Source organism: Periplaneta americana, chromosome 4 (genome assembly GCF_040183065.1).
Source record: "Periplaneta americana isolate PAMFEO1 chromosome 4, P.americana_PAMFEO1_priV1, whole genome shotgun sequence".
Taxonomy (NCBI): Eukaryota; Metazoa; Arthropoda; class Insecta; order Blattodea; family Blattidae; genus Periplaneta; species Periplaneta americana.
Genome location: NC_091120.1, coordinates 63,260,756 through 63,276,558, shown reverse-complemented (window position 1 = coordinate 63,276,558; position 15,803 = coordinate 63,260,756). Strand labels below are relative to the sequence as shown.

General features: G+C 36.4%; 1 protein-coding gene across 3 annotated transcripts in view; it reads right to left on the bottom strand.

The window, feature by feature from the left end:
* LOC138697839 (atrial natriuretic peptide receptor 1-like) overlaps positions 1-15,803 on the bottom strand; it is a 2,249,689-nt gene that overhangs the window by 71,266 nt on the left and 2,162,620 nt on the right. For all 3 annotated transcript variants that reach the window (XM_069823402.1, XM_069823400.1, XM_069823401.1), the window contains one exon: positions 9,513-9,581. In XM_069823402.1, coding sequence (XP_069679503.1) covers positions 9,513-9,581 — 69 coding nt within the window. The remainder of the gene's footprint in view (positions 1-9,512; positions 9,582-15,803) is intronic.

Sequence of the window (15,803 nt, the reverse complement as noted above, 5' to 3'; positions counted from 1 at the left end):
AATCAACAATTAATTGGTATACTGTGTTATATAAACACATTAGGATCCCATAAATATCGTTATTCTTATTCATTTACCTACATGAGATTAATGCCAACCTTGTATTAACTTTCTATAGTTACGCATCCATTGTGCACGCGTCTGTTTGTTTTATTGTATTGGAGTACTTTATTTCTTCTAATCTTTATGTACTCTGTTCTGTTTTTATTATCTCCCTACTATTTGTTTTTTTGTTTGCCAACATTTCACACAGCAAATTCTTTACGGTACTATAAAACATGCTTTGTGATCGTCATATGTTTGCAGCATAGACAGTCAACTGAAAATGGCTGCTCCGTTCAAACGTTTTGGTGAAGCTAACATTAGTGAAATAGAATTTCAATAAGTCAATATTAATATTTTACTGTATTAGAGTACTTTATTTATTCTAATCTTTATATGCTTACTTCTAATCGTGTAATAGTCAATTAAATACCACTCGAATTTTCATTTTCTCTATATAAATCAAAACCTCTAGTGAGATTACTGTTGATAAAACTAATCATTTGACATTAATATAATGTTAGAATTTTTTGTTGCGCTCTATCCAAGAAACGAGTTGTTAAAATCTGCAGAGTTATATTTCCTCCACATAGTATACGTTACTAGAAGATATCCGCTTACATAAATGAACCGAGCTTTGGTAAGGGAGAAGTCCTATGCTACGATCTATATCCGAACTTCTACCACTTGTTGAATACATCTCCGGTCAAGGAAAAGCTTTGGAGTATAACGTAGAGTTCAGCATATTTACTTTACCAGTCTCAAAAACAGTTCCGTTGTTAAAGGAATATTAATTGGTAAATTGTAGATTTCTTTGTTTAAGTGATAGTAATGAAGAATAAAAGAACACATTATTGATATAATAATAATAATAATAATAATAATAATAATACATCGCTGTTATTACTACATACTACTGTCACTATCACCACCACCATTAGACAAATATTCTGAAAGAACCGTGATGAAATCTAAAACACGAGTATGTACATCGTGTTTATGAAAGTATCAATAATTGATATTCTTATGATGACAAATAAATATGAGGTATACTATGAGATTAAGTTCCCTAAACCGGGAAAGGAAACGACAATGAGAATGAGAAAGTAAACATTGTTAAAATAAATATATTTAAATGTGAGCATTCACAATTAACAAGAAACTCGCCGAAGCCCGGGAACGGGAACTTGAGAATTGGCTCAGTTTTAACTTTGGTGTTCTCGTTTTTGACCACAGCTTACTATATTATTTGTGCCAGATCGTGCGTATTTGCTTGTTTTCCGCACAGAACCAATACGCGGTAAGTGTGAAATACCACATTCAGTATTCCCAACTTAACACACATAACAATTTCCCTCTTCTTACCGCTTAAGCGCGACATTCATTTTACTGCTTTAGGCTTTTAACATATTATTTTTAGAGACGTTTAACGTAGTAATAATTATAGATTGGAAACTTACCACTGCAATTTCACCTAAATTGCAATGTTAATTATTGTTTTTAAATATTTGCAAAAATTAAGTAAAGTCTACTACTCCACGAAACTTATTGCATTCCTGATACAAGTAACATTAAGGAAGCCGTGAAAAAATAAACAAGATTCCAGATGCGGATGTTATTACTGCAATATGTTATATAAATAATATTGTTAAAATATTAAAATGAAAAATAAATCATTACATAACCTTACCGTTTGTTTTAAGTTCGCATTTATAGACTGGGGGAAAAAAAGACAGACGTATATCACGGCCTGCTGGAGTATAGTAAACACAGAAAACATTTTATAGCAACAATGTTGAAGAAAGATATTTTGGTTTTCCGAAGTTGCCGTCATTAAACAGAAACCAACATGGAGATTTCATTGCAACTAATTAGAAATTCGTCATTCAGGTATGTAATAAACGATCTTCGCACAAAATAATGTACGATACACGAGCGGTATGTTTGTTTTCATGTTGTCGGAAATTAAAAAAGCTCAACTACGTTTCGCTTTTTCAATCTTTTCCTCGACCATGAAAACGTCAACATACCGCTCTTGTAACGTATATTACTATTCTGTTATCATAAAGCTAATTGATCGTCATATAGGCCTACGTATATTTCGTAGCAAGGTGAGCCTGACCAATTTCTTCGCCATCCGTAATTTATAACTAATCCAGAAATTCAGTGGAATCACTTTCAATACAGTACATGCTACGTGCATATGTGACCAGACTGATGTAGCCTACGTGAACTTAATTCTTGAATATTCCATTTCATAAACTTTGAAGTTGGTTAACCCGTGTTTATATTTGCTAGCTTGTACTCATGAAAGAACATCATCGATCAGTTATACAGGGACATCATTTTATTTTTACTAACATTTCTAATATTAACCTCCCCATACCTCTGAATTAACGGTTGAGAACCGCAAACACCATTTGCTACCCCCTTCCACGACTGGAGTTCGATAATACTGGCGTAAAATACAAACAAATCACTTTACTAGGTATAGGAGGGAAGAAAAGTAGTTCATCCATTTACGTAAACTAGGTAATATCGCGATTTTGAGTTTGATAATTTTCATTAGGTTATTATTTAATAAAAATACAGTACTGTATTAACAATAAGTGTTTTTTTTTACTCACGAATTGAGCTATCCATTCAGACGTATTCATTATGCAATGCATATTATACTGTCTATAGCACATCAGCGTACAATGTAGAGAATGAAGTTAAATTGAAAAATAATCATAATATGGACATTTAAACACATTTTTCAAAATGGTGGCCGTTCATTTCGATACAGGCTTCAGTTCTTTCATGCATATTATCGCGTTATAGACTATTGTAACAAATTCCAATTACCAGTTTCTGCCTTCGTACTAGTAACTCATGTTGAAATAATTCTGTATCTACTCTATAAGGGAGTTCCTTACGTACTGTAAATTCAATCTTCACTTCTGCCAGATCCGAAAAGATAAAATTACTCAGACATGCTATCTACTGTTCGTCCAAGCGAGTTTGTCGCAGGGTCGTAGAAAGGAGGGAAATCACGTGATATTTATTTACTTAACGGGGCACTTTTATTTAAGTTATTTTAAACAGTTGTGTAATATTACGTAGACGTCCAATTCCTAACAGAAATTAATGTTTTCAGAAAAGAGCTAAGACAGCTCACCCATTAGCCTTTAGAGAGGGCGAGCGGAAGCGGGTGGGGGAAACCGGGATGCGACGTAGGCAAACGGACGACAGTACATGTGCGAATATATGATTCAATATTAAAAGCTCTGGAAAACGCGAACTATACTCACTAACTTAGTACTGTTTACTGTGACCGTGAGGCGACTTTGACTGCATACGCGGCCTTGGTTCTGTGTGGAGAACGGTGGAAAGTTTAGTAGTAGAGAGGGTGGGAGTGAAGTACATTAAAAAACTCAGGTACAATAAAAATTGAAGTAAAAATAAAATTATGTCCCTGTATAAAATAACATCAAAATGCAATGGTATTCTTGACGTACCTACAAATTCATATGTATAAGTGTCTCCGTTCTAAGTTTATTGTGAATGAAAAATCTTGACGTTCATGCCGTGAGCTCTGCATACTCTACTCGTTCTCTTTCTTGTTACCGTTCCCAGTTTATTGTTGAGCAGTCTTTACAGTTAGAAAAAAATTCGGGAAGACCCAACAACGTAATCAGCCCAAATGGGATTCGAATCCACGCCAGAACGCAGCTTGGGAACACGAGTTTCACCCGCTACCCCTAGACCACGCTACTAGTCTCTATTAATCCCTTAAATCGAGATTCCAATTATGTTATCTATTTTTTCTATTTTGTTCATTTTTATCTACATTAAATGTTATTATTCTGTTATCTAATTTTCGTCACAATTCAGGTATCTGAAAACGTATATCCGTGTATATAGCGATTTTTCAATAATATTATGACTCCTGCCTTTATTACTGAGCGTTAGCCTGCACTCAGCACCGAGTCCGCAGCAGTACGGGCTGTAATTGAAGTCCCTATATTGTCTATATAATTGTACGTTTCAAGTTGTAACAAACTGCACATCGACCGATGTTAATTATCGCCTATACAAACAGTGAGTGGAGCGGAAAACCGAATATAAACTTTAATTACAAATGTTTATGTAAATATTACAGTAAACACAAGATACGAAACTCATGTATGTACTAAAATTTCATTAACCGTTAAAAATGACCCTATGATATTATAACGAAGCATTGTACTGGCTCTAGGGTTCTCCTCTTCCATTAGTCTATTATTAGCTTTTCAATACAGCAGTAGTCCTTGTCCCGTTATTATCCTTTATCCTAGAGAGCGTATTTTTATTTCCCATTATCCTAAATTCTTCCTTAATTTCAATTACATGTACCCAGGGTTGCCATACGTACGACTAATTGTACGAGGTACGACTGCATAGAGTGCGATGTTGTACGTAATTTTGCACGACTATTTCACTGAAGGGAAAAAATATTTTGAAACTTTAATGTTGGTTTATAATTAAAATAAAATTGAAGGTTAATTCGTTCCTTTTAGACAAGTTTTCTTCATTAAGTATAGGCCTATCTTTGACTAATACGAAAGAAACATACTTCAAAGGACGGAAAATGCTTTGAAAATCGATCTGGTAACTATGCTTATCACGCAAGTGAAAATTTGTCATCTGCAGCTCTAGGTTTCACGTATACGGCGCGGTTATATCAAAGCATTCATTCATAGTGTTCTGCCCAGGGGCAGGTCTTTCACTGCAAACTCAGCATTCTCCAGTCTTTTCTATTTTCTGCCTTCCTCTTTGTCCCGTCATATGATTCATAAATCTTCAATCATCTGATATCTTCTGCTGCATCAAAGTACTACAGGTTTAATTTTATTAACTTTCATGTTCGTTCGACAAAGGAAGTCCTCTATCATTAAAATAGTACCGCAGTAGCATTAAGAACGCACCGACATTATAGAGGTGTCGGGTTTGAGTCGACTGTAGATGAATTAATTTGATATAATTTTGAGCGCCCCATTGATTGATACTAAAATATCTGTCGCCAAAGATCAAAATTTCTCATGACTTTAAATACACGGACATCATTTTATTTTCACTTCAATTTTTATTGTACCTGAGTTTTTGAATGTACTTCACTCCCACCCCTTCTAGTAATGAAGTTCCAACTGTTCACCAGACAGAATCAAGGCCGCTTATAGTAAACAGCACTGAGTTAGTGAGTATAGTACGTTCCAGAAATATGTGCGCGTTTTCCAGTGACGAAAGAGCTTTCAATATTGAATCATATTTTCGCACAGGTACTGTCCGTTTGCCTACGTCGCATCCCGATTTCCCCCACCTGCTTCTGTTCGCCTCTCTGTAAAATCAGGGCTGTCTTAGCTCTTTTCTGAAAACATTAATTTCTGTTAGGAATTGGACGTTTACGTAATATTATACAACAGTTTAAAATAACTTAAATAAAAGGGCCTCGTTAAGTAATTAACTGTCACGTGATTTCCCTCCTTTCTACGATCCTGCGGCATAACCACTTGGACGGACTGTAGATAGCATGTCTGAGTAATTTTATCTGTGCGGGTCGGGCAGAAGTGAAGATTGAATTTACGGTACGTAAGGTACTCTTTTATAGAGTAGGTACAACATTATTTCAACATGAGTTACGAGTACGAAGGACGAAACTGGCAATTGGAATTAGATGCAATAGTCTATAGTGCGATAATATGCACAAAAGAACTTAAGCCTGTATCGAAATGAACGGCCACCATTTAAAAAAAAAAATGTGTTTAAATATCCATATTATGATTATTTTTCAAATTAACTTCTTTCTCTATATTGTACGCTAATGTGCTATAGACAGTATAATATACACTGCATAATGAATAGGCCTACGTTCGCATGCATAACTCAGTTTGTGAGTAAAAACACTTATTCTTAATACAGTACTGTATTTTGATTGAACAAAAACCTAATGAGAATTATCGAACTCAAAATCGGGATATTTCCTAGTTTACGTAAATGGATGAACTACTTTTCTTCCCTCCTATATCTAGTAGAGGGATTTGTTTGTGTTTTACGCCAGTATCATCGAACTACAGTCGTGGAAAGGGGTAGCAATCTGTGTTTCCGGTTCTCTAAATGTATAGCCAGGTTAATATTAAAAATGTTAGTAAAAATAAAATGATGTCTCTGTACAACAAAGCTGTTTATAACCAAGCGGCATCGTGCACTTTTTACGGCGATGGCAGTATTGATAATGAAGAAATGGTTGGTGAATGTTTCAATGCTGAATGTCATTGTGGATGTGAACAATAATTATTAATAGCATTCATAATTAGAATTAAAATTTACTGGTAGACATAACCTATATAAATATAAGTTTATTTTACGATTCTTTATGAACTGCGATGCTTATCTGGCGTCATTGACATGAAGGTAATAAAGCCAGCGAAATGAGTCCAGCACCGAAAGTTATCCAGCATTTTCTCTTAATGGGTTGAGGGAAAACCCCGAAAACAACCTCAGCAACCAGGTAATTTGTCTCAACCAGGATTTGAACCCCGGCCTGCTTGTTTCACAGTAAAACATGCTAACCATTACTATACAGTGGTGGACTGGAATTATATATGTATTAGGAAGCTGAGAAATGTACGACAGTTTTATGCTGAAGTACGACAATTTTCATAATGTTGGTACGACGGTTCCAATTCCTGTATCTGGCAATCCTGCATGTACCTTCGTTCGTTTCGTCGTAGCAGAAATATCAGAAAGTATCAGTCAATATATCTAATTTGCGTATGGTAGTCGTCTAACAATTGGAGTTCAGAGCTCACATCGGTTAAGGTTTGGACTAATGGCCGAGTGCACTAATCTCGGCTAGAATGCGTGGTTAGATACCCGTGGTTAACTAATAAGAATGTAAACCAATACACCACCAACTTCGGTTGGTTACGAAACTACGATTAGTTGCCGCGTGTTTAATTCGCCATTATTTCTCTCCAAGCAATTCATCATAGTATTCAGGAGGCAGTGATTAGTTGATTTTTCGAAGTGGTATTATAAAATATTGTATAAATAATTGCAATTGCATTTATTCGTGTACATATAAAAGTAAGCCTCTTTTCTATTTATAATTCCTTGAAATAAGTAGTTATGGAAAGGAAAGAAATAAAAAGAGAGACAGCACCAAATTTCATCGCATACGGAAATTAATTTTTACTCGATCTTGCTGGGAAATGCTATAAAGGAATAAAAGAAAATAAACAAACTGATGGTGTGACAATGAAACAAAAAAGAAGACAGTTGAAAGAAAACATTGCTTAAATTTTTCGTTGTACCTGGTAAGTTAATTAAAAATACGTACAATTTTATCCTATTATTTGTATTCCTCAGGTGTTAAATATAGAAAAACCTACAATAATTTGAAAACAGGTTATTAATGTTTAAAGAGGAAGTGTACAGAAAGTCGCCAAACTATAGCTCAAACGTCACTAGATTTCTTATTATCAGTGGACAAAGTTTTACTTTTGTCGCTAGAGGATCCTAAAAGATCGCTAAATCCCTGTTTAAGGGGATGCGCTACTGAAAAATGACAGTTTTTAAAGAAATGTCATGGTTTTTTTTATTTTACTCTTCATATGCTAAATTACAATGCTCTATTACCACAACCTGTGTTTCAGCTATAATATGCACTATAAAAAACATAGAAAACTCTTGTTTTAGATTCCAAAAAACGGTTTCCAAAAATAAACGTTATTTTCAAATTTTATTTTTAAAAGAGTTATTTCTTGACTTAGATCATCGAAATTTTTCTGATTAATTCATAATCATGATCATAATATGCTGTTAAAATTTCAATACATTATCTCTTAAAATGTAGAAATTAGAAAATTCAGTAGCGTATCCCCTTAAGCAATAGGAAAGTTAAAAGAAATTGTCTCCGAAAAACAATTAAATGTCGCTAAATTGACAACGCTGACTATAAGCATAGGCGTAAGCTAAAGTTCGTGTGAACATAACCTCAAATACTATTTGTCCACATTCTTTATCACGTAATTGATTTAAATCAAATCTAGGCTTCGCCAAGCCTCGATCCTGAATGATCCTTTTTCTGTCAACATTATTTAATGTCATATCCTCTAATAAATCATCATCATTTATTATTTTTTATGCATTTACCGTATCCAATCACTCATACCAACTGAGCAATATCTCTGGTACTACATACCGTTATTGTAATCATCATATTGTCACGTGGCCTTAGAATATTCCGTATCAAGAAACACCTTATTGAAAAAACTCTCTATTATCATACTTCATTTGAAGTCACTGCCACGGTTAGCTACTTAACAGCTCGCAAGCGACCGGTTAGTAAATTCTCATGGTTAGCGTGGTTTAGCGGAGACGAGCTTAGTGCCATAGAAAAACAACATAATGCGTGGTTAACTAATATCTATTACTTAAACGTTCCTAACCGAGATTTGTGCACTCTGTCAAAAGATATGTTTGGCGTAATTGGTCTAAGTAGAATAAGTAACTACTGTCTCATTTCCTTATTTTGTTAGACCAGTAATTTCACTTCTTACCCCTTTACTATTCGTCGGAGATTTTTTAAAATTAGTATTTCTCATACGGGATATATACAAGGTGAGTAAAAAAGAAGACTTTACATTTTCACCTTTTCCCATCTCCCTCATTAAAAATACAAGTACAGAGTGGCGCAAGAGCTTTATTCATCCACAATAAAGATAGTCAATCAAGTTATTACGTATTATAAACATCTGTGAAGCGTTTACGACCGCTTACTGGCACCAGTCTGGGAAGGCTGGCATCAAAATAGGTGCCTGAAGACGGACTACATGTTTGCAATATCCGCTAACATACAAAGGATGTATATGTTACCAGGTTTACCGGAATGTCTGATATTCGGGAAAGCATGTACTATCTGATAACCGCTATAAAACTTCCTGAGTAATCTCTCCGATATCTCAGGGACTAAAAATCTACTCGCTGCGATTCAATTTATCACATCTCCCTCTCTCTCATGAGAGTTCTTCGCACAATGAATAAACTATGTCCAAATACAGAAGAACTTCTGCAAAACATTCCTCGCCAACATGTAGTTCTCACATGGAATAAAAATATGTAACACAATTAGGCCTAAATACTTGGTATAGATTTTAGTGCAGAAAACTGATTAAAAGAGATCACTACATACTACAGCAGGCCTGGACGTCGGGAGCGGTACTAGTCTCTAAACGGGGACGCTTAATATTCATCCGTTACTGAATCAACGCTGCGCGGTGTTCGGCGGGGAAGAAAGGAGATAAAGAGAAATCATATGGCTCCCCGTGAGAGAGTAGAATCCGCTCTTGATGCCCAACTCTTTACTACAGGGAACGCTTAAGTCAAGCAATATTCACAATTATAGAAATTAAATAAAAGACAAATATAAATGTGTTAGTGTTAGGTACCTTGTAGACGTCGAAGTTTTCGATAATGGAGTCAAAGCAGGAGTACAGGTCATTCAAAAGATCCACCACCTAAAAAGAAAACCCAAAGAGAAATTGTAATCCACATGCACAAATTATTAATATATACTTAATTAATTGTTAGTATTGATAAGTAAAATTAAGCGTACGCAATCCTTATTCCACAATTCAAAAATTAATGGCAGTAAATTGAAGCAAAGCAATGTGAAGTTTCTGCAAATATGAATTAAGTTGAATAACAGAAACTGCAGGTTTCAGTTTCCTCACAACCAATTCTTTGGTTTTCAGATGTGGCATATATGCATGGTGTGTGAACGTTGCTTTGTATCGTAATAATAAGTGCTAGCCTACTATTTTCATAAATAGGTACTATAATATTCATTTTAGTGCGTATTCGTTTATGACCGGAAAATTAGTGGCGTTGCATGAAATATCTTGGAGTTCACGCAAGCACACATACACACACAAAACTATGATAGGGTAAATGAAATTGTGGCCGTAGGATACATTAATTATTAAATTCTTCAATTTGTGACATTTCAAATTCTACATTAACATTCCTCGCAGAACAATCTAACGCTACGGTAGAAAATTTGATTTTCATACTCGTAACACACATAAATTGGTATAATTTGAGTCACAAAATAGTTGCTCAATACATACATACGTGTTCTGCCCATGGGCAGGTATTTCACTGGAAACCCAGCTTCTTTTCTATTTTCTGCCTTTCTCTTAGTCTCCGCATATGATCCATATATCTTAATATCGTCTATCGTCTGATATCTTCTTCTGCCCCGAACTCTTCACCCGTTCACCACTCCTTCCAATGCATCCTTCAGTAGGCAGTTTCTTCTCAGTCAGTGATCCAATCAATTCCTTTTTCTCTTTCTGATCGGCTTCAGCATCATTCTTTCTTCACCCACTCTTTTCAACACAACTTCATTTCTTATTCTGTCTGTCCACTTCACACGCTCCATTCTTCTTCACATCCACATTTCAAATGCTTCTTTTCGTTTCTCTTCAATTCGTTGTAATGTTCATGTTCTGCCGCATATGGGAAGATATTTATTTTTTATTTTAGTAGATTATTTTACGGCGCTTTATCAACATCTTTGGTTATTTAGCGTCTGAATGAGATGAAGGTGATAATGCCGGTGAAATGAGTCCGGGGTCCAGCACCGAAAGTTACTCAGCATTTGTTCATATTGGGTTGAGGGAAAACCCCGGAAAAACCTCAATCAGGTAACTTGCCCCGACCGGAAATCGAACCCGGGCCACCTGGTTTCGCGTCCAGACGCTCTAACCGTTACTCCACAGGTGTGGACATGGGAAGATGTGAGAACAAGAATAATACAGGAAGAGCAATGGCAAAGACAATGAGAGGAATGCAAGAAGAACAAGGGGAAAACAAGGAGACTATGATAAAAACAAGGAGAACAATGGTAGAGAGAAAAAGGGAAATACAAGAGAACGAGGTGACTTTGTATTTTTACGTGACTGTCAGTTCTTGACTAACCTCCCCATATCTCGTGAGCAGAATGACTTCTGCGTCAAAAGCTTCATTTCCAATCTTATTCACAACTTTTACTTCAGTCACTACCGAAGATCGACTTCGAGTTTTTGGAATGAAGAAATCGTGCTCTCGTGCTAAGCTACTGGATTAGCAAATAAATCGTGTAATTATTTATTCCTTCCTTACGGTAGATGTACTTCAAAGGATTATGTAGAATAATCTTTAAGATAAGGTTAGCAAATATATTATTTTAATGTACCGAAGTACATATGATATTAAATGCAGATATTCTGCTTCATCATACGATGAAAGAGTAATGGAACGGAGAAAAATTCTCTCCGGCACCGGGATTTGAACCCGGGTTTTCAGCTCTACGTGCTGATGCTTTATCCACTAAGCCACACCGGATACCCATCCCGGTGTCGGACAGAATCGTCTCAATTTAAGTTCCAACTCTTGGGTTTCCCCAGGTGGCCGCCCTCTGCACTACGTCATAGATGTCTATGAACGTAGGACTGAAGTCCACATACGTGCTGAGGTGCATTCGTTATGATATGCGTAAATCACTTCGTGATTTAAGACGGCGCTTATTCCGTCGGATCCCGGCCAACTAGTCACTCATAACGAATGCACCTCAGCACATATGTGGACTTCAGTCCTACGTTCATAGACATCTATGACGTAGTGCAGAGGGCGGCCACCTGAGGGAACCCAAGAGTTGGAACTTAAATTGAGACGATTCTGTCCGACACCGGGATGGGTATTCGGTGTGGCTTAGTGGATAAAGCATCAGCACGTAGAGATGAAAACCCGGGTTCAAATCCCGGTGCCGGAGAGAATTTTTCTCCGTTCCATTACTCTTTCATCGTATAAGGTTAGCAAGTCTAGAAGAATGAGGTAGTCATTTGAAATACATTTGTAACAAGAAAGATTAAATCCTCATTTGACAGCAGTGATTATGGATTATGCATTATGGATTGCTGCAGATGCGGTGGTTGTCATATAATTATTATAATTATAATTAACCCACAGCCGCCTTTGCGAGGACAGCTTCCTCTTCCATTGGATGCACTGTTCAACTACTACCCACAAGATTACGTATCAGTCACTTACGGAGTAGTGGGCAAGTTACTCAAATACCTAAGTTCTTCAACTAGCAAGCGGAGAAGTTCGCTGTCAAAGTTAGTCGTGAATCCCTGGCTAGAGACGAGAATAGCCAGAGGTCTCGGACAATGAGAATTTTGTGACCACAAATAAAATACTTTCGAAGAATGTGATAGTGGGTAATTTGATACACTTTTATTTATTATGATTTTATGATCAGTGTTTATTATTGATAATGAGGTATTATATTTCACTCCATAGTATCCATTTTTCTCTCTTTTCTTCCGTTTTTCTCTGAGTTCTGACTGTCTACATTTACTCTTTTCTTTCAACCATCCTTATTTCTCTGAGTTATTTATATGTAGGTCTGTATGTAACTATAAAAGATTACAAATCGCTTGGGGAGGAGCAAGTGAGAAAGCACGGGGGAAAGGGAGAGAGCACTATGCACTATGTACTTGCAGGTCCATTCACAGTTTGTCAAACCTTCTAACGAAAGCATTAAAAGGTTGACCAGTTGCCTGCAATGCTAGCATAATGGAACCTTCCTAGCCGACAGTCGAGGCAAAAATGAAGAATCCGTTATTGTGGTAATACTGGAGAATGGTTCTTCTATTGGTCGCGATCAGCGTATTCCGAATATCACCTGACCGGTGGACAACAATGACGTCACGCTGCAGCGGAATAGGAACAAAATTGCTGGAAGGATCGATGGCTGTCATGGCGACTGTGTGACTGGTTATCTGTGGTACGCTAGCAAAATTTTGCAAAATTTCCGTACTGCCATCTCGTTCAAAGAAAAGAGATCATAAACAATTTATTTCTTGAACCGGTAGTAATAACTGGTCCGTTGACATGTTCGCTCATAAGTAAAACATGGTCTTCATTGTCCGCGTTCATAAGTTACCTGCGCTTGGATAGTGTGGTGTATGCCTAGCTTGATGTGTGATGGGAGGGAAGATACGGACGTTCCCTCCGTTGTACAGGTTCAGTGCGGTGAAGGACGAAGTTGCACCTTCTTTACATGACAATGTTGTAAATAAACACATCCTTACAACTTTAATAATATTATATTATTAATAGAATGCAAAACTGTACAAGAGTTTTCATTTATGATTCACCTATAGGTGCGTCCACAGTTCCATTACAATAAAGAACAATACATTTCCGTAGAGTATCGAAAGAAAAACCTCTTCGCCTATTATTTAGAAACATTTTGAACTAAGAAAATGTGCGTTTCACATCGCAAGACATGAATGGTGCGAAACGAAAATATGAGCTGTCACACGTTATCATCTGAGGGCTCGCCATTAACCGACAAAATATATCTTATTTCACACATTGCTGAAAATCCACAGTTCTTTTTCAACACGGTCCCAAATTTCGGCTTAACCGGTTCCAAACTTGAATGTGGTTTTGCTTAACACAGACTTTGGTACAAACGTTCTACAAGTCGGAGGCCACTGGACATTTCGAGGGTTGACGATTCTTGTTTGTTTGTTGTGGGAACATCTTTGTAAACATCTTTTATGTACAACAGATACCCATATTTTATTATTTGCGACAGATTTCCTAATGCTGTTGATGACATAATCATAACACGGGGATAAATATCTTTTGCGTAGAGTTGACTCGCATGGAACGTTTCACCCAGTATATTTCTGCAGAAATGATTTGAAAGTAGCATTTTGTAACTTGTGTAACGGAATATTGCAACTTACCATCATATTGCAGATGTCTCTGAGTAGGCTTATATGAATTTGAACTCGATTTCTATCATATCTGCCAAACAGCGTTATACTTTTTTATGTTGTTTAGACTTACAGTGCTTTTGTATGAAAAATTTTCTGTGACCTTTAAACTATATATGGATCACTTTGCAAAATATATTTACTAATTGCATAGTGAAATAATCACCACCAAATTCCTCCACATATTGTAACAACTTCTGTTTCTTTACGTCTGACATTACTGGCACTCTTGTTTACAACTCTGCACGGTCTACACGTGCCCGACTGACTGCTGTACGTATTGAGAATGCGTCGAGACGCCGTACCCATCGCGAGTGATGTGGACGTGACGTCAGACTCTCGGTATAGCCCTTGTGCAGACAACTTGTATCGCGGCAGCAGGCAATGAAAAGGCAACGAGGTCCGCGCTTTACTCATAAGCCATTAACATATTGTTTTTACGTTGTGCTCATTACAAACAATACAGCAGAACTAAAGCAGAACACACCGCCATGACATAACAGTGCACGATGTCATTCGTCTGCTAATTCCCGCCCTATACAGGAAGCAATCAGATTCACTGATGGCGGCTGATGGAGACTGCCACCGCCTCTGCAAGCTGATGGCATCGGTGTGACACCGGTGGAGCATCAATGAAGTCATCGGTGGAATTCGGAACACCGTGATGCCATCGGATTGCTCACCGGTGAGATTCGGAATACGCTCGATGCCCACACACACACCCTCTCAGATATTTACATGGTGATTGGTGACTGAATGACGAGAAGCGAGGGAGAGAGAAGAAAGAAAGAGAGAGATTCCAGAAGTTGGCGTGTTTTACGGGGTTTCACTTGAAGTTGTCAAACTATACTTATCTATTCCAATAATCTGTTTGTTCAATTATCTATTCATTAGCCGTTTAAATTATTTACTATTATTTTTCCGTTTATCTATTTGTTCAGTAATCTACTTGTTCAATTATACATTTCCTTGCATAATTGTTTGTTTAATTGTTTATTTAATAAAATATGTCTTTAATGCTATATATTTCATTTTCCGTGTGTTTTATTATATATTTTTAACTACTTGTAAAATGAGCTGTTTAAACATACGTAATTCATTTATTTATATACTTAATTATTTAACAACATTTATTATTAAATCGTTATTTATTTAGTTATGTCTCAACATATGGGTGGTCTTTCTGATAGGTTTTGCTACGGTTTGCTTTTTCACATTGTTTTTTCGACGCATTTTATATTTGAAACTGTTTGGAAGACGAGGCCTTATCATCACCCTTAATGCCATTCATTCTTTTCTATATGGTATGGAGGATAGTTACAATACTGTCATGAAATTAAGATGAAGTGAATAAAATGAAATGACAGTAGACTCAAAGCAATGGCATACAATAAATATTAGGACATCCGCTTGCAATGAAAGGTTGGAGAAGCCATCTCCGAGGAGTTTATTTACTCGGATTCAGATTACTCTTTTCGTTTTACTGGCCAATGTTTGTTCGAGTCTTAGAAGTGTGTGTTTGTGTATATGTGCGTGCTACCGAGGAAGCTTTCTTGTTTTCCGAACCTAGCAAAAACTGTATGCCATTCTCTTACTCAAGTTAACGTTGAGTTAATGTATCAATTTGCAATATCTATCAGATAGGTTCTTTCGTAAAATAAATACCAATTAAGCCTATTTAAGCGAGGGTAACAACAGAAATACATTTTCATCATATATTATAAAAAGCTGTTTTCGATATACCATCAATGCACATGGTGCGAAGCACATGACTTTCCTATAGAAGACCAACGGTAATTTTTTCTTGCGTGAAGAAAAAAGGGGAATCTTTCAACAAATTCGATTGAGACGCTTCTTGAAAGTTTGTACACTGGTAAAAGCTGTAAATAAATGAGGCATTCAGAA